General features: G+C 48.2%; 2 protein-coding genes and 1 pseudogene across 9 annotated transcripts in view; 1 reads left to right on the forward strand and 2 right to left on the reverse strand.

Annotated features, from left to right (window-relative positions):
* Positions 1-13,569, reverse strand: part of EARS2 (glutamyl-tRNA synthetase 2, mitochondrial) — a 28,604-nt gene extending 15,035 nt beyond the window's left edge. For 2 of the 5 annotated variants that reach the window (XR_005201210.1, XR_005201209.1), the window contains exons 1-3: positions 13,343-13,567; positions 7,822-7,977; positions 2,667-2,856 (exon numbers count right to left, since the gene is read on the reverse strand). Coding sequence is in view for 2 of the 5 variants with exons in the window: in XM_017534392.2 (XP_017389881.1) it covers positions 2,667-2,856; positions 7,822-7,977; positions 13,343-13,481 (485 nt within the window). In the remaining 3 variants the exon portion in view is untranslated. Of the gene's footprint in view, positions 1-2,666; positions 2,857-7,821; positions 7,978-13,342 lie in introns of all 5 variants that reach the window. The other 3 variants (XR_001826942.2, XM_017534392.2, XM_017534391.2) reach the window with 2 other exon arrangements.
* On the reverse strand, positions 1,772-2,655 carry LOC108308524 (annotated as a pseudogene).
* A 99-nt stretch (positions 13,570-13,668) lies between the features above and the next one.
* Positions 13,669-23,992, forward strand: part of UBFD1 (ubiquitin family domain containing 1) — a 17,157-nt gene continuing 6,833 nt past the window's right edge. Inside the window, exons 1-7 of one of the 4 annotated variants that reach the window (XM_017534397.2) lie at positions 13,669-13,906; positions 14,095-14,424; positions 15,708-15,916; positions 18,716-18,781; positions 19,218-19,323; positions 20,790-20,840; positions 21,795-23,127. In XM_017534397.2, coding sequence (XP_017389886.1) covers positions 13,882-13,906; positions 14,095-14,424; positions 15,708-15,916; positions 18,716-18,781; positions 19,218-19,323; positions 20,790-20,840; positions 21,795-21,796 — 789 coding nt within the window. In that variant the 5' untranslated portion in view covers positions 13,669-13,881 and the 3' untranslated portion in view covers positions 21,797-23,127. Of the gene's footprint in view, positions 13,907-14,094; positions 14,425-15,707; positions 15,917-18,715; positions 18,782-19,217; positions 19,324-20,789; positions 20,861-21,794; positions 23,128-23,686; positions 23,770-23,992 lie in introns of those variants that run through there. The other 3 variants (XR_001826944.2, XM_017534395.2, XM_017534396.2) reach the window with 3 other exon arrangements.

The raw sequence follows: 23,992 nt of genomic DNA on the forward strand, positions 1-23,992 counted from the left end.
TTTTGAGACTGAGTCTCACTCTGTCACCCAGGCTGGAGTGCAATGGCACAATCTTGGCCCACTGCAACCTCTGCCTCCCAGGTTCAAGTGATTTTCCTGCCTCAGCCTCCCGAGTAGCTGGGATTACAGGTACTCACCATCGTGCCTGACAAATTTTTGTATTTTTGTAGCGATGAGGTTTCACCATATTGGCCAGGCTGGTCTTGAACTCCTGACCTCAGGTGATCTACCCACCTCGGTCTCCCAAAGTGCTGGGATTACAGCTGTGAGCCACCATGCTCGGCCCTTTGTGGACCTTTTAAATGTAGAAAATAACATTCTTCTAATTCAAAATAACAAATAATTTAAATTACTTTACACATTACTGTCTCAGGTCTAATGTGTCAAACAGCTTCTAACATGGTCCATGGTGATTCTCACCTTCTGGTGTTCCTGTCCTTGTGTAGTCCCCTCCCCTTGAGTGTGGGCTGGACCTGGTGACTTCTGTCTAATAAAGAGCATGCCAAATATGTCTAATTTCAAATGCCCCAATAGGCCAGGTGCAGTGGTTCATGCCTGTAATCCCAGTGCTTTGGGAGGCCAAGATTTGAGTTTAAGAGTTTAAGAGTGGCCTGGGCAACATGGTGAAACCCTATCTCTACTAAAAACATTAATTAGCCAGGCAAGGTGGAATGCGCCTGTGGTCCCAGCTACTCAGGAGGCTGAGGCAGGAGAATTAATTGACCTGGGAGACAGAAGTTGCAGTGAGCCAAGATCGTGCCACTGCACTCCAGCCTGGGCAAAAGAGTGAGACTCCATCTCAAAAACAAAAACAAAACCAACAACTGATCTGATATTTGAAGGTTTTTGAGTGGTGACATGATGCCACAAGTGGAAAATTGCACACCCAAACTCATGTGACGGGCTATAGTCAAAATAGTCAAAACTTTGGTTCCTGCACAAAATTATTTAAAATATTGCATAGCCAGGCGCGGTGGTTCACGCCTGTAATCCCAGCACTTTCGGAAGCAGAGGCCGGTGGATCACGAGGTCAAGAGATTGAGACCATCCTGGTCAACATGGTGAAACCCCGTCTCTACTAAAAATACAAAAAATTAGCTGGGCATGGTGGCGCGTGCCTGTAATTCCAGCTATTCAGGAGGCTGAGGCAGGAGAATTGCCTGAACCCAGGAGGCGGAGATTGCGGTGAGCCGAGATCATGCCATTGCACTTCAGCCTGGGTAACAAGAGCGAAACTCCGCCTCAAAAAAAAAAAATAAATAAATAAATAAAATAAAATATCGCATAGTATCACCTTCAACCTATGTGTATAAGGCATACAAGAAACATAAATGAATCTCATGTTTAGACTTGGGTCCCATCTCCAAAATATCTCATTATATATATGCACATATCTCAATATGCAAAAAATCCGAAATCCAAAACACTTCTGGTCCCAAGTGTTCCAGGTAAGGAATACACAGCCTGTACAACAAAAGTGGTGAGAAGTTGCTTCCACATCTAGGTGGATTGCAGCTCGCACCTGTTCTCTCTCACTCTCCTGGGGTGGCTTTGAGGAATGCTGCCTGCCACGCTGTAAGCTGCCCTACAGAGAAGCCCACGTGGCAAAGAACTGATGTCTCCAGGCAACAGCCAGCAAGGACCTGAGGTTGGCCAATAGCCTTGCAAGAGGGATGGAAGTAGATCCTCCCCAAGCTGCACCTTAAGAAAACTCCAGGACTGGCTAGAACCTATAGTTGCTTGTGGCTTTGAGAGAATCCCTGAGCAAAGAAACTGGTGAGGCCATGCTCAGATGCCTGACCCACAGAAACTGAGAGGTAATAGACGTTTAGGGAAATTCTTTTTTTTTTTTTAAACTAAAAGAGTTGACAATCTTATTTTCACATTTCCCAATACAAATGAAAACTGCATCTTTTTTGTCCCACTTCTCCTCTCTAAAACTATTCTCTTTGATAGGACAGGGGAGCAAGTCTTCCTTATGCTGCTTAGAAAACCCAGCATCACAGCAGCATGATCTCCTGGTGAGGCAGAACAGGCAATATAGTACTGATATAATGAGGCCTGCCCTCTATCCTTATCTGTCTGATTGAGTCATTGTGAGCCGAGTGGCCACCGTCATGGGACGGGCAGGAGGTCTCATCATTGGGGGCCCGGGCATCACTGGCATGTGGCCTCCCGTGGGTGGCCTCATTCCAGAAGCAGGTCCCACTGGTATCATCCCAGAAGGAGAAGGGCCCATCACTGGCATTATGGGAAAGGCCCCCATATGGGGTGCTGGCATCATACCGGGGCGAGAACCCGGAAGACTGTGGGGAGCTCGTATCATCGCCCTGGCAGGAGGAGGAGCAAGGAATGGAATAGGAGATATCTTTCCCTGTTGAAATGCAGCCCTTGCTTTGTATATCAGGCACTAAGCCTGCTCTTCCATCATTTCTGATAGTCGTCTTTCACATTCTCTTTGTGTTTCCTACCACTGCAGCGTGTCTTTCTCACAGATGGAGAGTCATGGATGAGGTATATATCGCAGTAGTCACAGTAAAACTTGGGCATGTTGCTCTGCAGGCCATTGGCCACTCCGTTCCCCATTTAGGAAAGCTCTTATGCAACACCAGGTAACAAATGCACCCAATGTCAGTGAGGCATCTGCAACAAGTTAGGGTTCTTACCGGGGTGTCTGGTGGTTCCGCAGGGCCTCCTTCTTCAGGAGCTCCAGCCTCTGGGGTGAGCAGAAACAGGGGTAAGCAGCTCCGGTCTTTAGCAGCGCTTCTGTGGCCTGGGCATATAGCTCCAATCGCTGAGATTGCTGGTAGGGCCCAGCAGGACCACCCCGGCGTGGGCTCTCATCAGGGGGGATGCCTGGAACACAGGTCCAGAGGATCATCATCCAATAACGACTGCTAAGGTACACACAGCTCTCATTCCCAGGCATTGTTCTTTAATAGACACTTTATACACATATTAGAGCTTTAATCCTCATAACAATCCATGAGGTTGGCACTAGTACACTGTCCCTTTTTTATTTTTGGAGGCACAGTCTCACTCTGTCACCAGGCTGGAGTGCAGTGGTACAATCTCAGCTCACTGCAAACTCCGCCTCCTGGGTTCAAGTGATTCTCCTGCCTCACCCTCCTGAATAGCTGGGAGTAAAAGCATGCACCACCTTGCCTAGCTAATTTTTGTATTTTTAGTAGAGACAGAGTTTCACCACGTTGGCCAGGCTGGTCTCAAACTCCCAACCTCAGGTGATTCACCTGCCTTGGCCTCTCAAAGTGCTGGGATTACAGGTGTGAGCCACCACTCCTGGCCCAATGTCCCTGTTAGAGGTGAAAAGTTAAAACATAGAGAGGTGAAGCAGTCATAGTCCCATGGCCTCGTGGAGTAGGGAGCAAACGGAGGTGTACGGGCTCCGAAGTCCACACCCCCCAATTGTATGTCCTCTCAATCCATCGCTTCCCTGGAGAGGGAGAAACAAGCCCAGGCCTGGGAACAGCTGACTTAGGAGAAAAAAGCATGGTTCAGGGAACAGGCCATCGGCACCTAGTTAGACTCCTGGCTCTGCCACTTAGTAGCTGTGACAAGGGATCCCGAGGTGCTACCGATGTGTGAGTACTAGGGTGCTGCGTACCATAAAAGATACTTTTCCCTAAAGCCTCAAAGCCTCCCTTCCAAGTAGGTGCAGTTATTCTCCCATTCTGTAAGAACACTGAGGCACAGAGGTGCTTTGTCGCCGGGCCAATAGAAGGGGCATGATCAGCTTCAAACTCAGACTAATGGGCACTGGAGCCCACATTCTTAACCACTCATTACACTGCCTCTTTGTGTTACTTAGCCTTTCTTTTTCCTTTTTTTTTTTTTTTTTTGAGGCACGATCTCTGTTCATTGAAGCCTCAACCTCTCAGGCTCATGCGATCCTCCCACCTCAGCCTCCCAAGTAGATGGGACTACAGGTGCACGCCACCATGCCTGGCTAACTTTTTTAAAATTTTCTATAGAGACAGGGTCTGCCTATGTTGCCCAGGCTAGTCTCAAACTCCTGCGCCCCTGAACTGCCTGACCCAGCCTCCCAAAGTGCTGCGATTACAGATGAGAGCTATTGCGCCTGGTTATATGTCAATTTTTTAAAAAGGCCGGGCATGCTGGGTCATGCCTGTAATGCAGGAACTGTGCGAGGCCAAGACAGGTATATTGTTTTGAGCCCAGGAGTTCAAGGCCAGCCTGGACAACATAGCGAAACACTGTCTCTAAGAAAAATAATAATAATAAATAAAATGAAAAAACAAAAACCCAAAGTGAGGTGCTCTGGAAGTCAGCCACCATGGGGTGCCTGAATTCCTGCCCTCCGCCTCACCAAAATACCATGGTGGGGGACAAGCTCTGTTGAGGTGCTGCAAGCCGCATTCGCACAATGATGCTGCCCCAGGAATTACACAAGGGTGGGACCCACCACCATCACCGCTGTTCATCACTGTATCCCCCGTGCCTGGCATGGTACCTGATAAGTAGGAGATCCTCTGTGAAACTGAAGCCTTCATCTCAGTCTGTGAGGCACCATGTAATTTGGCTCCTGGAAAGCCTTCTTTTTTTTTTTTTTTTTTTTGAGACAGGGTCTCACTCTGTTGCCCCAGGCTGGAGTGCAGTGGCATGACTGATAGACGACAGACAAATTCCTAGGCAGGCAGGGATAGGTCCCTGGTGAAACCTGACCTTCAAGCCAAAGACAGCCTGAAGCCTGAAAACCAAACTGTCAGTTCAGGATAGAGTCCATGACCGGAGTGAGAACTTCTATTCCTGTCTTACCCACTCTCTCTCGATTGGTTCTTTCTGAATGATATCTTTTAACCAACTGAATGGTCCTTTTTCCAAGACCACTCATGGACCAGTCGTCAGGCACTCCCCCATTCTAAGCCCATAAAAACGCCAGACTCAGCCTCACAGAGGGCTACTCCCACTTTCAGGGTCCCCTCTTGCAGTGGAGAGCTTTCCTTCTATCTTTCAATAAAATTCTTCTTTGCCTTCCTCACTCTATGGTACCTGCGCACCTCATTCCTCTTGGTTGCAGGACAAGAACCTGGAACTTGCCAAGTTGTGGGTGACGGGAATAAAAAAGCTATAACATGCTCCTGCTCACCAGACTATGGGAGAAAGCAAGCTGTAACATGCTCCTACTCACTAAGCTATAGGAGTGAAAAGCTAAGACAATGCTGGGGGATCAGACCTCAGAACTCCCCAAGCCAGAGCTGTAACACCCCTTGAAGCTCCACAATGCTGGCATCTCCCAAGTTTTTGGGTGCCACCCTGTTCCTCTCATCTAGATGCTGGTGCCCAACACAGAAGCCACTGGTGGCACACCCAGTCCAGCCAAGGGCTGAGTATGGAACCACAGCAGGTGTGGGATCCAAGTGGGCACGAGCCGAGTGCAGCCTGCTGGGCCTAGTGAGCCTAGAAGGCACAAGCAAGGCCCCAGCAGAGGTGATGGCAACCGCAGAGATTTCCGGCTGGCGAAGTGGCACTGAAGGAATTCTGTAATATGATCACAGCTAACTCCAGCCTCAACCTCAACTTTCCCGGGCTAAGGTGATGCTACTACCTCAGCCTCCCAAGTAGCTAGGACTACAGGGGTATACCACTACCCCCAGCTAATTTTTCTGTAGAGACGAGATCTCACTATGTGGCCCAGGTTGGTCTTGAACTCCTGGGTCCAAGTGCTCCTCTCTCCTCAGCCTCCCAAAGTGCTCGGATTCCAGGGATGAACCCCTGTGGGCCGTGTGGCAAGCCTTCTATCCTCACATCCCTGGTCATTCTGCTTTGTTCACTATGCTTAGACCAAGCTGGTCTCTTTGATTCTCCTCAAATACATACAGAATTTCCTGCTGTGGGGGCCTCTGCATTGGCTCTTCCCTTTGCTTTGAACATTCTTCCCACAGGTCACCATGGGGCTGGCTCCTCATTTCATGCAGGTCTCTGCTCCAGCATCGCCTCCTAGGAGAAGACCACCCTATCTACAAGGGTATCCCTCGCCCCAGTTCCTTGGCCTGTTATTCTTTTTTCCATACAGGTTATCATCACTTAATATCATATGAAGGATGAATTAGGAGACAGGAGCAATGGTCCATGACTGTGATGCCAGCACTTCGGGAGGCCAAGGTAGGGGAATTTCTTGAGTCCAGGAGTTCAACAGCAGCCTGGGCAACACAGCGAGACCCTGCCTCTACAAAAACATAAATTAATAAAATTAGCCAGGTGTGGTGGCACACAGCTATAGTCTCAGCTACCAAGGAGGCTAAGGCAAGAGGATCCTTTGAGCTCAGGAATTTGAGATTACAGTGAGCTGTGTTTGAACCACTGCTCTCGTGATCTCAGCTCACTGCAACCTCTGCCTCCTGGGTTCAAGCTATTCTCGTGTTTCAGCCTCCCAAGTAGTTGGGACTACAGGCACATGATACCACGCCAGCTAATTTTTGTATTTTTAGGAGAGATGGGGTTTTGCCATGTTGGTCAGGCTGGTTTCAAACTCCTGGCCTCAGGCGATCCACATGTATTGCCCTCCCAAAGTGCTGGGATTACCGGCATGAGCCACTGCACCTGGCCAAGTGCAGGGTCTTTGTTAAATATCTCTAGCACCTGGAATGGTGCCTGGATTACAGTAACTGGTCTTGTATAGAATCCTTTATTCAGCAAACCTAGACTGAACACCTGCTAAAGCCTTCTACAATAAAAGATAGATATGAAAGCATTTTCTACTCTTTAGGAACGCAGAGTCTAGGGAATAATTTACCTGCGATTAGAACACACATCTCAAAACAGTCTTGGGATTTTTCTTTTTTTTTTTTTTTTTTCAATCTCTAGTCTAGCAGAGTCTTGACATTTTTCCTTGGGGATCTCCCCTTTCCTAGTCATACCTGTCCATATAGGTAGACAGCTGTCGACCCCGGAAAAAGCACACTCCTCTTTGTTCTCCCTGTCCTCAGGATTAAACTTCCCACAAGATCAACTTCAGAAGCTGTACATGTTTTGTGTGGCTTATACAATGTGGTTAAAAAAAACATCTGGGCCCAGATTTAATAATGGTAAGTATTCAGCCAGAAAAACTGGATTTCTGGCTCCTCTTGGAACTCAGAAGATTGGACAAGCTGGGCCAGCATTCCCGCATGGGCACAAGGAGCCAGAGCTCAGAGGCGCTCCCTCCTCTGGATGAGGTGTGGTTTCCTAGCTCGGCACAGGCCCAGCTCCTCCAGTTCCCACTTGGCCTGTGTTTCCTGCCTGGCCCCTGAAGGGAATGGACTTGAGATTCTGAAGTGAAAACGAGAATCTCAAAACAGCCTTGGCAGTAGCTGACGCCTATAATCTCAGCTCTTTGGGAGACTGAGGGCTGGAGGATTGCTTCAGACCAGCAGTTTGAGAACAGCTTGGGCAACATAGTGAGACCTCATCTCTACAAAAAAAAATTAAAAACTAAAAATTAGCCACGTGTGCTGGTGCATGCCTATAGTCCCAGCTACTCGGGAGCCTAAGGTGGGAGGATCACTTAAGCCCAGGTCAAGGCTACACTGAGCTATGATTGTGCCATGGAACTCTAGCCTGGGGAACAGAATGAGACCCTGACTCTAAAAAATTAAACAATAAAGAACCAGTCTTGGAGCTGTGTTTTGGAGAGCTTCAGCATTTTTTCGGGTGGCATCTGCCACCCCAGGCAGCACAAATGCAGCCATTTCTCCAGGAACTCCTCATTTCCCACCCTGGATTCCATAAGAAGATCCACAGTCTCCTTTTCCTGCTTCCTGTTCCTTCCCTGCAGAAAAATCCTTTCTCTGCCAGGCTCACCTGCCCACTCCAGCATGTCCTCAATATTCTCCGCTGCCCCAGGCACAAGGCGAGTCTGATCTGTGTCCTCCAGCCTCAGGATGAAGCTCCCCTGGTACTTCTTGGCAAAGATGTAGTTGTACAGGGCAGTGCGGAGGCCACCCAGGTGTAAGAAGCCTAGAGAAGAGACAGCTCAGATAAGACGGGGAAGATGAGCTAAAAGGCCTCATCGAGGGGCAAGTAAGCACTGCTGTGACAGAACGCTGCAATGTGAAAGACCAGCAGGATGCAGTGGCTCATGCCTGTTTTCTTACCACTTTGGGAGGCCAAGGCGGCAGGATCACTTGAACCCAGGAGATTTTTGTACTTTTTTAAGACAGAGTCTCACTCTGCTGCCCAAGCTGGAGTACAGTGGCACGATCTTGGCTCACTGCAACCTCTGCCTCTTGGGTTCAAGCAATTCTCATGCCTAGCCTCCTGAGCAGCTGGGACTACAGGTGCATGCCACCACACCCAGCTAATGTTTGTATTTTTGGTAGAGACGGGTGTTGGCCATGTTGGCCAGGCTGGTCTTGAACTCCTGGCCTCAAGTGATCCCCTAGCCTCAGCCTCCCAAAGTGCTGGGATTACAGGCAGGAGCCACCACACCTGGCCAATTTTTTTGTATTTTCAGTAGAGAGAGGATTTTGCCATGTTGGTCAGGCTGGTCTTGAACTCCTGACCTCAACTGATCCATCTGCCTTGGCTTCCCAAAGTGCTGAGATTACAAGCGTGAGCCGCTGCACCTGAGTTTGTGATCAGCCAGAGCAATGTGGCAACACCTTGTCTCTGCAAAAAATATAAAAATTTAGCTGGGCATGGTGGCACTTGCCTGTGGTCTTAGCTACTGAGGTGGGAGGATCACCTGAGCCTGGGGAAACTAAGGCTACAGTGAGCCATGATCACACCTCTGCACTCCAGGCTGGGCAGCAGAGTGAGACTGTCTAAAGAAAAAAAAAATTTTTTTTTAATTTTTTCAAAGATTAAGAACTAGCTACCCCTATGCTCTCTCTCTAGACACATTTAATCCCTCATCCTGAAAGTGGAAGACCACCCAGGATTTGGTGCATGTCATTTTATTAAAAGGCTCCAATTCTCTCCAACAGCATCCACCACTCTATTTTGATATTTGTCTCAAGGCCAAGCAAGTTTCATCTGAAGAAGCAGCAGGGGGTTATTCATTGAAGCCATATCATGTACATTTAACTTACAGAAAATCAATGATGTTCGCTGGGAAAAAAATTAATTACAAAGAAACTACAAATTTAAAATACTGTACAATCACATTGTGGGCCAGGTACAGTGACTCACATATGTAATCCCAGCACTTTCGGAGCAGAGGCAGGATACTTGAGTCTGTAAGTTTGAGACCAGCTAGGGCAACATAGTGAGATCCTGTCTCTATTAAGAAATAAATCACAGGCCGGGCTGGTGGCTCACACCTGTAATCTCAGCACTTTGGGAGGCCGAGGTGGGTGGATCAAGAGGCAGGAGTTCGAGACCAGCCTGGCCAAGATGGTGAAACCCCATCTCTACTAAAAATACAAACATTAGCTGGGCACAGTGGCAGGCCCCTGTAATCCCAGCTACTTGGTAGGCTGAGGCAGGAGAATCGATTGAACCCAGGAGGCAGAGGTTGCAGTGAGCTGAGATCACACCACCGCACTCCAGCCTAGGCGACAGGGTGAGACTCCGTCTCAAAAAAACAAAATGGAGGGAAAAAAAAAAATCACATATTTTTACTTTTTTTAAAAGAAAATTTATTTTTAAAATTTGAGATGGGGGTCTCACTGTTGCCCAGGCTGAGGCTGGAGTGCAATGGTGCAGTCACGGCTCACTGCAGCCCCAATCTCCCAGGCTCAATCAGTCCTCCCACATCAGCCTCCCAAGTAGCTGGAACTACAAGTGTACACCACCACACCTGGGTAATATTTGTATTTTCTTTTTGTAGCAGCAAGATCTCACTATGTGGCCTGGGCTGGTCTCGAACTCCACTCCTGGGCTCAAGCAATCCTTCTACCTCAGCCTCCTAAAGTCCTGGGATTACCGACATGAGCCACCATGACTTGCCAAGATTTTCACCTTAAATGCTGGCTTTAAACACTAACCAAAAGTAGCGTTTGAGTCCATCATCTTTCTCTTCATCAGTTTAAACTCCTAAGATTTTACTTTTTCATCATTCCTGTCTAAAAACTGAAAGTTAACAGTTTTTCCAGGGCAGTCATTACCTCTTACCCTACCTTCTTTGGACCAGCCCATAACCCTAGGTTACAATGAGCTCATCTATATTTATAGGTACAAGAGGCAGCACAAGAGAGGAAACACTCTTCTGGAGCTGGGCTGACCCTGCTTCAACACTGATGGGTATAACCTTCAGGCAATTACTGCAAGGCCACCAGAAAACCAGTGAGGTTCAGTGGCACTGGATCCCAAGAGTCCCTAAGACAGAAGAGGAACCCAGCTGCTAAAAACAAGGCCTCTTGGCTGGGCGCGGGGGCTCAAGCCTGTGTAATCCCAGCACTTTGGGAGGCCGAGGCAGGCGGATCACTAGGTCAGGAGTTCAAGGCCATCCTGGCCAAAATGGTGAAAACCCCATCTCTAGTAAAAATACAAAAATTAGCTGTGCATGGTGGCAGGTGCCTGTAATCCCAGCTACTCAGGAGGCTGAGGCTAAGGCGAGAAAATCGCTTGAACCAGGACCCAGGAGGCAGAGGTTGAAGTGAGCAGAGATGGCACCACTGCATTCCAGCCTAGGATACAGAGCAAGACTCTATCTCAAAAAAAAAAAAAAAAAAGGCCTCTTACACCAAGTACACTGGGATTCAAATGGTGCATCCACCATTTATTAGTTGCTACCCCTTGGGAAGGAACTCTGCTTAACTTTTATGAGCTTCTACTTTCTCATCTGTCAGAGGGATTAAGAGCCAAAAACTTGGAATCTTCCTTATTACAGGGTTGCTCTGAGATCTAAATGCTGACCAAAGTTAACCCGCAATTAATTTCAGCTACTGTAATGATCTGTGCCTGACAATTCTTTTATATGTTTATAATCAAAAGCCTTTCCCATATGGGCTTTTCCTGCAAACGAGTAAGGAAATGAAAATTATAATCAACATAACAGAGGATGGTAAGTGCTTTCTGTGTATTAGACCTTGCTAAGTGGTCCAGCTGCATGAGCTTAACCCCATGAGACAGATACTATTATTGGCCCTGTTTTGACGAATGGTAAAACTGAGGCTCAGATTCATTAGATAATTTGCATATCTAGGCCACCATGCATGGTGGCTTACACTTGTAATCTCAGCACTTTTGGGGGCCGAGGCAGGTGGATCACTTGAACTCAGGAGTTTGAGACAAGCCTGGGCAACATGGCAAAACCCCATCTCTACAATAAAGTACAAAAATTAGCTGGGCATAGTCGCACGTCTGTAGTCCTAGCTACTTGGGAGGCTGAAGTGGGAGGTTCACTTGACAGAGCCAGAAACCTTCACAAAATAATAACCATAATAATACTGATAGTAATAATAATTTGAACATCTAGTAAGTTATACATTTAAGAAGTGGCGAAGACAGAAATTTGGATCCAGGCAATTCCAGGCCTTGGCATTCTACGGCTTTTCAAAGCAAAGCGTACAATCCAGTGCTGGTTTGAAAACAGTTGTCAGTTCACAATCAAGTACAGAAACTCACAGTAAAAGTTTAGAAACTTTTGTTGTTTTTTTGCGATGGAGTCTCACTCTGTTGCCCAGACTGGACTGCAGTGGCACTATCTTGGCTTACTGCAACCTCTGCCTCCTGGGTTCAAGAGATTCTCGGGTGTCAGCCTCCTGAGTAGCTGGGATTACAGGCCTGTGCCACATGCCTAGCTAAATTTTGTGTTTAGTACAGACGGGGTTTCGTCATGTTGGCCAGGCTGTAGAAACTTACATAGCAATCTGACAGAATGATTTTTACCTCTGCTAAACCAAATAAGGAGAGATCGGTTTGTATTTTGAATGTTTTCAAAATTTTATTTTTCTAGTCATTAATTTATATTAATTTTATGCAAATATTGATACATAATTGATTGGAAATTAAAAACCAGTACTTCTACCACGGATGGTTTGAAAAGCACTGCTCTGGCCAGGTGCGGTGGCTCACTCCTATAATCCCAGCACTTTGGAAGGCCAAGATGGGTGAATCACAAGGCCAGGAGATCGAGACCATCCTGGCCAACATGGTAAAACCCCGTCTCTACTAAAAATACAAAAATTAGCTGGGCATGGTGACATGCACCTGTAGTCCCAGCTACTCAGCAGGATGAGGCAGGAGAATCCCTTGAACCTGGGAGGCGGAGGTTACAGTGAGCCAAGATCGCACCACTGCACTCCAGCCTGGGGACAGAGTGGGACTCTGTCTCAAAAAAAAAAAAAAAAGCACTGCTCTGTACTACACTGCCTGCCAGAAAGATCCTGTCACATACAGCTGGGATCTTGCCACAAAGATCCTTGTATGTTTACGCTGGGATTTGGGATGAGAGGAATACCCAGTGTAGAAAAGGCAGAAGGTAGCCTTACTGGTGGGAAGCCCCCGACAAGATCTCCAACATAATATACAACAGGCCTCTGTCACCCTCTAGCTTGCTAAGTTCCCAATAACAATAGCACAGTGCCTTGGTACCTGCGATTTCCTCTACCCAGAAGGTTCCTTCTTTGAGATGGAATTTCACTCTTGTTGCCCAGGCTAGAGGGCAATGGTACGATCTCAGCTCACTACAACCTCCACCTCCCAGGTTCAAGCAATTCTCTGCTTCAGCCTTCCAAGTATCTGCGATTACAAGTGTGTGCCATCATGCCCGGCGAATTTTGCATTTTTAGTAGAGACGGGGTTTCATCATGTTAGTCGGACTGGTCTCAAATGATCCACTCGCCTCGACCTCCCAAAGTGCTGGGATTGCAGGCGTGAGCTACCGCGCCCGGCCTCCTGAAGGTTTCTTCTTATAGGCTTCACAAAGCTGGCTCCTTCTTGTCATTTGGATCTCAGCTCAAATGTTACCTGCTCAGTAAGGCCTTCTGGAGCATCCTTCCTAAACCCGTCTCCTATCCTGCTTCATTTCCCGCATGGCACATGTGACTCTAAAACTATTTATTTTTATAGGTGTCCGCGGCAGCCACTGGGCTGCAGGCTTCTTGACAGCAGGGCCCCTACCTTTCTCAATGATCACTGTATCCCAGCGTCTACAACACCTGGCACACAGTTTGTCGTCAATACACATGTATGGAATGCATGAAAAAAAGATGGAAAGAGATGGGATAGCACAAAAAACACAAAGAAATCCCTGGCAATTTAAATTATTTCCGATCCTGCACCTCAGTTTCCGCCTCTGTACAATGGGCTCCCGCTGCCTTAACCCTTCTCCGCCCGCCAGCTCTGACACCACCGGAAAGGATTCATTCAGGAACTTTCGGGGGGCGGAGACGGGACAGGGGGCCGTGGCCTGCGGCGTCACGTCCACCAAGGTTACCTGTGGGGCTGGGAGCGAACCGCACTCGCACCGCAACCCCGGGATCAGTGCCCAAGCTAGCCTCACGCCGTCCCACGGGACGGCCTGAGGCCGCCAAGGGCCTCCCGCGTTGCAGCAGTCTCTCCAGGAGCGCCGCCATGTGGGGTGGAATCGCACACGTGGGCTTCTCCCTGCGTCACTTCCGTGGACTCCTTCCAGCCAATCGGCCTCCGCCACAGCCAGCGCAGCCCTGCCCCTTAAAGTCACAGGCCTCCTAGCGCGAAAGCCCACGCCCCCCGAACGGCTGCGGCCGCCCTCGGCCTCCAGGGGGCAGAGCCCAGTGAAAGGGTGATTTCCCGGACCCGCCCCCTTCGGCTTGGGAAAGCTAAAGCGTGGCAGGGGCCTGGCCGGGGAAGCGGAGGAGGCGGGTCTCCATAGAAACCTCCACCTGTTTCCGGCCGGGCTGCGAGCGATTAGGGGCTGCTGCGGGGGCCAATCTCAGCCAGCTCGCCTCTTCCCAGCGGCCTCTGCGGGAGCGGTGGGTGTTGTACACAATCATCATGGCGGCGGCCGGGGCCCCGGATGGTGAGTGCGGCGGGGGTGGCGGGTGGCGGGCGCCGGGCCCGGGCCGAGGTTGCCGGCGCTCCTCGGGGGGATGCGGCTCGGCCCGGGAGGGAGAAGCGCGGCTCGGGAGCGGAGGTCCGGTGGCGTCCGGGCAGCTTCCGTTCCCAGGCCCAGCCCGCGGCGAGCGCCCACCCCTAACCCCCTTGCAGGCATGGAAGAACCTGGCATGGACACGGAGGCCGAGACCGTGGCGACCGAGGCGCCCGCGCGGCCCCTCAACTGCGCGGAGGCTGAAGCCGCGATGGGGATGGCGGCCGAGGACTCCGGCGCCGCACGAGACAGCCTGCAGCCGGCCCCGGCCCAGCCCCCTGGGGACCCTGCGGCCCAGGCCTCGGTCAGCAACGGCGAAGACGCAGGCGGCGGCGCGGGCAAGGAGCTGGTGGACCTGAAGATCATCTGGAACAAGACCAAGCATGACGTGAAGGTCCCCTTGGACAGCACAGGCTCCGAGCTGAAACAGAAGATCCACTCGATTACAGGTAATTTCTGCGGTGCTGACAGCCAGTCTTCCCCACCCCGCCTCCTGACGGCCCTTGCACCGTGCTAGGCACTTGGTGGCTTTCTTTGCATCAGGTACTCCCATCCTCACAACAGTCTTAATGAAAGGCACTTGGATGCCCATTACTCAGCTGGGGAAAGAGACTCAAGTTTATAGAGCTAGTAAGTTGTAGAGCTGGGATTCAAGCCCAAGTCTGACATTTAGGCCTTAGTTTCTCACTAACGTTTTTCTAACATCTCTAATTTAAAAATCACGTAAGGCACTTGTTTTACAGCTTCCCGGCCCTTTCTCAGGAGATTCTGATTCAGTGGGTCTGTGATGTAGCCAGGAATTTATTTTTAGCAAATATCTTAGGTAATTCTCCTAAGTGAAGTTTAGGAAACACTGCTATTGACTTTGATGCTGGTTCTTCACAGTTGATACTATTCTTAATTTTACCTTGTTTATAGTGCTTTGACGTCTGATTTTTTTTTTTTTTTTTTTTTTGAGACTGAGTCTCACTCTGTTGCCCAAGCTGGAGTGCACTGACACGATCTCAGCTCACTTCAACCTCCGCCTCCCAGGTTCAAGCGATTCTCCTGCCTCAGCCTCCCAAGTAGCTGTTATTACAGGCACCTGCCACCCTGCCTGGCTAGTCTTTTTTTTGTTGTTTTTTTGGTGATTTTTTTTTTTTTTTTTTTGTGTGTTTTTTTTTTTTTTTTTTAAATATGGACGGGGGTTTCACCATGTTGGCCAGGCTGGTCTTGAACTTCTGACCTCAGGTGATCCGCCCACATCTGCCCCCCAAAGAGCTAGGATTACAGGCATGAGCCACCACTCCTGGCATTGAAATTTATTGTTTTAAGGCTTCCTACATGTAGCCTTGTAAGCTCCATTAAGAACAGGAGTTTTATCCCTATTGGCTTCTGTAGCTCTGATGTCTGTGGATTCTCAATATTTGAATGATATGATTGAGGAGCAACTTGGAAAGAATGAGAGCTAATATTTATTGAACAGTTACTGAATAATAGGCACCATACTAAATGCCCTGCATTTGTCCTGTGTCTTAATCCTTAAAACAAGTCTATACAAAAGGACTTATTTTCATAAATCTTATGGAGTTCTAGAAACTGAGTTTCAGAGGTAGTAAATCGCCCAAGTTCACAAAGCTAATAGGTGGTGGAGTCAGCATTCACTTTCTAGTCTGTTACCAAAGAGCTGTGTAGGATCCATACATTTTTTTCCTTCTTTCCTTTCACTGTCTGCCTTCTACCTTTTCCCAAGGTCTCCCGCCTGCCATGCAGAAAGTCATGTATAAGGGACTCGTCCCCGAGGATAAGACATTGAGAGAAATAAAAGTGACCAGTGGGGCCAAGATCATGGTGGTTGGCTCCACCATCAATGATGTTTTAGCAGTAAACACACCCAAAGATGCTGTGCAGCAGGATGCAAAGGCCGAAGAGAACAAGAAGGAGCCTCTCTGCAGGCAGAAAGTGAGTCCATCTTGTGCTTCTTGGTCCTGAGAAATTTGAGGCTTTGTCCTCTCGAGCCTTGGCTGGTTATAGTCTCCCTAGAATAAGCTCCTTTTTGGACAGGGCCCATGATGGAAATTTATGGCAGCAGTTGGGTGCCGCAGAGTGGAGGTGACAACTACCTGAGATTTGCAACTTTGTCTCATCTGGCGGGTCAGTGTGTCTCAAGTCTACCTACTTTAGGATAAGACCTTGGTAAAGGGAGGCTTCAGATTGGTGTTAAAAGGAATCAGACATGGGTTTCTCTCTCCTTTTCAGTGCTAGAGAAAAAACCAGTACTAGAAGCCAGCCCTCGTTTTGTACAGGTGCTTACATGTGGCTTTTTGGTTTGTGGCTTTCCCCAAGTCCACAGCCCTGGCTAGGCACGGGAATCAACAACTGAAGGTTCCCCTAAAACTGATCGTTTCAGGAAGCTGAATGAAGCCGAGTAAGAAGACAACTACACTTAGTTATTTTTTTGTCCTGATCTGTGAAATAGGGGCTTGATTTTTCACATTCTCTGTTCTTTTGTATCAAGAGAGCCTGCCTTGTCTTATGCTCATCATAGCCGTTAATCTTTTGTGTAACGAGGAAAAATGAGATTTTGCTATACAAGGAACAGGTTGTAAGAATCATCATTTACTGTCTTTTTACCTGGCAAATCCCACTGATTGCTGTGGAGCCTCCTGATCATTCCTATTGTTCCAAGGAAAACAGGTGTTCTCAAATGTGTCCGGAGTAAAGTAGATCAGCTTGAATCAACATTAGTTTTATTGGGCCATAGGCACTAAGATGTATGACCAACAATAAGAGGAGGGCACAGTTTGTGTTACAGATTGATAATCCCCCATGTATGCTTCCAAAACCCCAAAGGAGTCTAAAACTAAAAGTGTTTTTATTTAAAACAAAACAAAAAAATTTTATTTTTGAGATGGAGTTTTTCATTCTTGTTGCCCAGGCTGGAGTGCAGTGGCACCATCTTGGCTCACCACAACCTCTGCCTCCCAAGTTCAAGTAATTCTTCTGCCTCAGCCTCCCAAGTAGCTGGGATTACAGGCATGCCCAACTATGGCCAGCTAATTTTGTATTTTTAGTAAAGGCAGGGCTTCACCATGTTGGTCAGACGGGTCTCTAACTCCTAACCTTGGGTGATCCACCCCCCTCAGCCTCCCAAAGTGCTGGGATTACAGGCGTGAGGCACCGTGCTTGGCCATGTTTTTATAAATTTAACAGCCCCCCCAAAACCTGACCAGAGTTAGTGTGAATTTTTCTCTTTGGTGATAAGGTCCTGCCCTGGACCCCACAGAGAAGATTGTGTTATAGATTTTAAAACAATATTATCTTTGTAAAACTCCTAAAACTCTTAAAGTTTAAAACTCTAGGGTTTGAGATAAGGAGTTGTAGAACTATGTTATCTAAAAGGTGTTGATTTGGAGACTTCAGCCCCACATACAGGTTGTTATGTCTTAAAACCGATTGAGTTCATTCTCACATTCCTGTAGTCCTCTCCCACGTGTCAGGAGTGGTCCCACTGGTCACACCCTTAGAGCGTAGCGTGCCTCCTAAATACAGGTTTTGAGTTACTAATGGTAGCTTAACAGGCCTAGAACTGTTCTCCACAATACAGGAAATCTTGTTCAAAAGGTACTTGAAAGGTGTGACTCGAATTATACTTCCAGCCCATGCTGCTCTGTTTCATTGAGGCCAATTATGAGGCATCACATGACCTAATGAGGCGGATATAGTCCCTTGGCTTTTTATCACCTTGTTAAGGGGTCTGGGGCTGATGTCTGGAGTGACTGTTTGCTAGCAGTCTGGCAATGCTGAGTTTATTCCTCCGAGGGATTCTGCCATGCCATTGAGGATTTGGGCTGGCTTATGGCTACCTGGTGCTTACATTTGATTAAATTTTTACCTTCTATCCATTCATTGCCCCATAGTACCAGCTTTACTAAGCAGTGGCTGTGCCTATAAGGCCACAGATGGAGAAGAAAGAAGACTCAGGCATTTGGGCCTGGCAGGAGAGCTGTTTAAGGGGCCCTGAACTTGGAATCCTTAAAGAGCTGCCTCAGAGTTCTTGGGGCAGGTGGGAGGGGAGGAGTTTAGAGGCTTCTTAATGTCAGGTTATAGAGTAATTTGCATTTCTGACTGAAGGGTGGCTCCTACAGGTTCCTGTTTAGCTGGAGTTAAGGGTAGGGCAGTGGGGAAAATGTCTGCCATGGGCTGGGTTTCCATTTGTTGAAGAGCTGCTCCTTCTAGGCAGTTAGACCGATCATCAACATGTTGTAGTGTTCTCTGGGAGTTTAAGTTGAAACAGGTGGGTGCCTTTTTTTGGGGGGGGCCTAGTAGAGCAACACCCTTTGTGGCACTCTTTAGCTTGATGGTTTATTTCAGGAGTGAATTTTTTTTTGAGGGGAGAAGGGCAATCTGGAAATCCCATTTATTCTAGAACTTTGATATCTAATATGGTAGGTAGCTACATGTGGCTGGTTAAAACTGAAATGAAATTAAGAATTCAGTTCCTTACTCATACTAGCTGCATTTCAAGTGCATAATAGTCACAATAGTAGATAGTGGCTCGCACAGGTACAGAACATATTCCTCTCCCCAGAAAGTTTTTCGGGACAGCATTGTTCTGTAGTTTCAAAGGATCCTTGGGCTGTAGTCATTAAAAGCTTTTGAGCCAAAACACTAAGGCTTTCTTTATCCTTTGTTTCAAAGGAATAGTATATGACTAAACGTAGTCAGCTGTTTCATTTCATCCTCTTTTCTGACTTACAGCAACACAGGAAAGTGTTGGATAAAGGAAAACCCGAAGATGTGATGCCATCTGTTAAGGGTGCCCAGGTAAGGCAGATTTCTTTGTGAACATTCTGAAAATGAGCCAGTCCCACCTTCTAACTTGAGGTTCTTCCAATCCTGTCCCTTCTCTTTTTTCTTTTTTCGAGACAAAGTCTTGCTGTGCCGCCCAGGCTGGGGTGCAGTGTGGTGATCTTGGCTCAACTGCAGCCTCCGCCTCCCAGGTTCAAGTGATTCTCATGCCTCAGCCTCCTGAGTAGCTGGGATTACGGGGTGCGCACCACCACACCTGGCTAATTTTTGTATTTTTAGCAGAGACAGGGTTTTACCGTGTATTCCAGGCTAGTCAAACTCCTGACCTCAGGTGATCCACCCGCCTTGGCCTCCCAATGTGCTGGGATTACAGGCATGAGCCACCGCGCCTGGTCCCTTGTCTTTTTTTTGGACCATGCCTCTGTCTCTTACCATGCTCTTATGCTTTCAGGAGCGCCTGCCAACGGTACCCCTGTCTGGCATGTACAATAAGTCTGGAGGAAAAGTGAGACTCACCTTTAAGCTAGAACAAGACCAACTGTGGATTGGCACTAAAGGTATGTTCTTCCTTGCCTGCTTGCTGGCCTGCTGCCTGCCTCTGGCACCCAGCAGCACTCACGTTGTGGAGTGCGATTCCGCCCCTCCTTCTGAAACCTCTCTCTACACTGTGCTTTGCGTGCTTCTGGCTTCTTTTTTTTTCTTTATAAATAGAGATGGGGTTTCTCCATGTTGGTCAGGCTGGTCTCGAACTCCCAACCTCTGGTGATCTGCCCGCCTCGGCCTCCCAGAGTGCTGGGATGACAGGCGTGAGCCACCACGCCCGGCCGCTTCTGGCTTTTAAATTCGCTTTTAGACGCTCGCCTTTTGTTCGGACCCTTTTTCCTCATTGTTTTTAGTCTGATCTCAGGGCTGATCCACCAAACATTGGCTCTTCAGTTGCACACAAATTCAGAGGCCCCAAACATGGCCCAAGGACCAAATCTGGTCCACAGACAAGGCTTTTGTGGGATGACACACAATCCATAAAAATCGGAGGATTTCACTTAATCTGTTTTTTGTTTTGTTTTGTTTTGTTTTTGTTTTTGTTTTGGCTTCTCTTGAAAAATCAAATGATCTGGCCCTTTGGGGCCTGCATTCTCACATGGCATTGACCCACTAGAGCTGAGTGGTAGTTTCCAGTGGGCCATGCTACAGTCCTCATAGTCCCGTTTATCTTAGAAGTAGCCAGCTTTGTTCATTCGTCACCTGCCTGGCCCCTGTAGGTCAGAGTTTGACCCTATAGTGGGTGAAGTTTTCCTTACCACTGCCTAGGAACCTGTCTCTCCCACCCCTCCTGGTTGCCCTCTGCCTGTCCCACCCTAGCCTGTGCACGGTGTCTGGATCAGCCTTACTGTTTGCTGGAAAGTGTCTCTGACTGTCCCCCCTCTTCCCTCCCCCAGATGCTTACAAAGTGTTTTCAGTTACACTGCAGAACTGTCTGTCCCTTTCTTTGCTACACTGTTGCGCCAGTTTAGATTCCCAAGCATCTTTAAACCTGGTCTGTTCAAAGCAAGTTACCCTATTGCACTGCCCCATCTGTGTTTTCTTCTGTCCTGTCCATTTTGCCTATTGCTTTTTGTCATGGGTACCCGTGCTCAAGAACCGTTGGCTCTTTAAGGACACGTTCCAATGCCTAACCTTAGCGTTCAGTGTTCTCAACACCGGGCCTTAGTTTAAATTTTGGTTCCAGCTTCCGGCCCGTTTGCCCTGTGTATTTCAGCCGCATCTCTCTATGAAACTCCCAGTGTGCTTTGCACAGCTCCTTGTCTTTGCTCATGCTGTGCCCTTACCTGGAATGCCTTCTTCCCATTCCTTGTTTTTAATAAAGTCATCCAAGGCCCTACTTAAATGTCCTCTCCGAATGAAGTCTTCCTTGGTTCTCCCCCCACCCTCCAAATGACTTGCTGCAGCTTCTGTTCATAGAGCGCTTCATTTATATGCCCAGAGCACTCATTACTCTCTGACTTGTCTGTCCCCCTGTTAGATTCCTGGAGGGAACCGAACATGCCTAAATCACCTGTTTCTGGCCAGCACTGTAGGTATTCAGTGTTCGAGGTAAATGCTAAAGAGAAGTATAGGGGGTCCCATCATCTGAGGTTCATTGGTCTCAGGGACAGGCCATTTAGTGAGACTCCACTTAAAATGGGACCAAGTTCTATGGAGAATAATTGGGGCGGGGTGGTGGGGAGAGAGATTTTTTTAAACATCTAAGACGCAAAAATCAATATTCAACCCTATACTGATTCTTAAAGTGAACAAAAATTGAAATGCCAAAAACGCTTGAGTTTTTCTATCAATTTTACGATAACTTGCTGTTTTCTTCATTTCACATTCAACTCTAACTGCATGGGCAAAGCAAGTTTTTGCAGTATATCTGAGCGTTCCCCCCAGTTTTTGCAAGGGCCTTTGAACCCTCTGCTGGACGATTCTTTTCTGCAGATCCTGTCCCATCTCCCACCTTGTCGGTATTTAGCTACCCAGCCTCTGTTGACTTTGCAGGTGATTTTGCTTAGTTCTGTCTCATTGCATTCACTTGCTGAAGTGCATAGACTTCCTGCCTCTTGCTGGACTTCTTCTTTTGCTTGTGGACAGCCTTATTTGAAGGCAGTTGCTAAGGCTGATCTGGAAAGACCCTGCCATGAGGACAGGTACAGGCAGAGAGTTCTGGATGGGAACTAAGTCTGGAAGTGCTCATTGGTTCCTCGGGGATATATTTTTGTGTCAGGAAGTTGTGTAGGGAACACATCATAACTGCAAGAACTGATAGAACAAGAACCTCCTGACCCTGTATTGGAGGTTTTCTTTTTACTAGTAGGAGCAGCTGCCTTCCTGCTTTGGACTGAAGGCAGAGCTCTAGAAGCAGCTCAGTATGTTGGGGCTTCTGAGCCCTTGAAAGCCTCATTACTCACCAGCCTTGTCGAGGAGCATGGCACTGAACTATTCATGTCTTCTAGGGTTGACCAAGGCTGAGATTTTCATTCCCACCCAGAGGACTGTACCTCTGGAACCCAAGGGGCAGGCACTCTTCCCAGTTGCCCAGGAGTCCTGTCATCTGAGTGTCATAAGCACTCATAGGAGGACAGCTTGTTCTGGGAGTTGGCTACTATAGCCACTGGCTTCATCTTTCTGCTGGCAAGGAGAAGCGGCTATGGAATGACCATCCCAGCAGCGAGTTGGCCTCTCCATGGGGCACTTTGCTGAGTAAGTGACCCTTAAGGGCTGTTACTCTTGACTAAACTCTCCTAGCTTGTGTAGGAGTAGGCAGTACTAACAGCTTCAAAAGAATGAGAACAAGCTCCAGGCAGGAAATGTGAAGCTGCTAGGGGAGAGCATGTGCCCTGCTCGTAGGAAAGTTGAATCTGGCTGATGGTCTGATGTCGTGATCAGGAGTGTGGGTCCAGAAATGCCCAATTTTCAGACTTTTCAAGAGAAGCCAGAAAACTGTTAGATATTTTTGTGTGAAATCTCCAGACGTTTCAGGATGAAAGGTGTTTTACAAGTTTCCATCTTAAAGACAACTGCTGCCCAGGTCCTGCTTTGTGGACCGCTGTTGTAGAGCCACTAAAAGTCCAAACCTAAATGAACAGATTCAGGTCCCTCTTCCCCAGCCCCCATTTTTGAGAGACTGAGGCCCACAGAACCGAAGTAAAATGTCTTAAGTCCCCAGCTAGACCAGAACCCTGGTCTCTGAATTCCCAGTCTGTTTGGCCAGTTTATCTATTTTAGATTCTACTTTTCCGGATTTTTCCTCCTGCAAAGGCTGCAAGTTTTTTTTCTACTTGGTTTAGCTGTTTGCTGAGCCTCTGCGCCCCATCCCCGAGGTGTCTGCCACTCCAGGGTGGTCATGTCCTGTTGTGCAGGTGCACCACACGCCTGACCTCACCCCGTCCCGCTTCACTTGGCTCACTCGCAGCAGTCTCATCTCCAGGCATCCCTTGCTGCCCCCTCTCTCTTACCTGCCATCCTCCTTAAACTTGCCTCAATGTCTTCTGACCCCATGTGATAAGTGGTATCTCAAGTGTTAATACAAGAGGTTATAAATGTTTTACGAAGTTCTCCTAAAAGTGTGAATATGGAGGTGGGAGGACCCGGGGAGGGAGGTTGGGGAAGGGAGCAGGGTCATGATATAGAATCTAGCCCTAAAGCCCAGGCACTCCCCTTCCCTTGTGAGAGCCACAGAGGAACATGTTGCCTCTCCCTCTTAGGCCCCTTGACTTTCCCTACTGCCCAACACCTTAGCCAGTGCTGGGCTTGCATAAGGTTACAAAAGAATTTCTTGGATATTTATTTTATTTTACTTTTTATTTTTTGAGGCAGAGTTTTGCTTTTTCGCCCAGGCTGGAGTGAAGTGGTATGATCTCGGCTCACTGCAACGTCAGCACCCTGGGTTCAAGCAATTCTTCTGCCTCAGTGTCCCGAGTGGCTGGGATTACAGGCCCCGCCACCACGCTTGGCTACTTTTTTGTATTTTTAGTAGAGATGGGGTTTCACCACGTTGGCCAGGCTGGTCTAGAACTCCTGATCTCAGGTGTCCACCCACCTTGGCCTCCCAAAGTGCTAGGATTATAGGTGTGGGCCACCGTGCCTGTCTTTCTTGGATATTTATTAACCATAAAACTTTAAAAAATAATCCTGGGGAAAACACATCTCTGCCCTCAGAGACCTTTACCATTGCCAAACCCTGTTTCCCACTTGCTCCTACGGAGTTCCCAGCTCACACACAGGGCCCTAGTTACACTGGGAGAAGACCCTGTCTTGTTGTCCCCAGAGGGCATGGGACCAGTTAGTCCCACAGCCACCAGCCCTGACGAGGGACTGCTGAGTCAGGAGAGTTAGAACAGGAGGGCCTTTGAATAATCACTGTAATCCCTCTCAACTTAGAGCGGACTGAGAAATTGCCCATGGGCTCCATAAAAAATGTGGTCAGTGAACCTATCGAAGGACATGAAGACTACCACATGATGGTAAGTAGCACTGGCTGAGTCCAGCCCCTCGCTAGACTCCTGCTTCATCTGGCAGGAAACAGTTTCAATTGAGCTTGTTTCATGGAAGAAAACGTAGTCTCGCCGGGCGCGGTGGCTCACGCCTGTAATCCCAGCACTTTGGGAGGCCGAGGCGGGTGGATCACAAGGTCAAGAGATGGAGACCATCCTGGTCAACATGGTGAAACCCCGTCTCTACTAAAAA

Source organism: Cebus imitator, unplaced genomic scaffold (assembly GCF_001604975.1).
Source record: "Cebus imitator isolate Cc_AM_T3 unplaced genomic scaffold, Cebus_imitator-1.0 Scaffold85, whole genome shotgun sequence".
NCBI classification, from domain to species: domain Eukaryota; kingdom Metazoa; phylum Chordata; class Mammalia; order Primates; family Cebidae; genus Cebus; species Cebus imitator.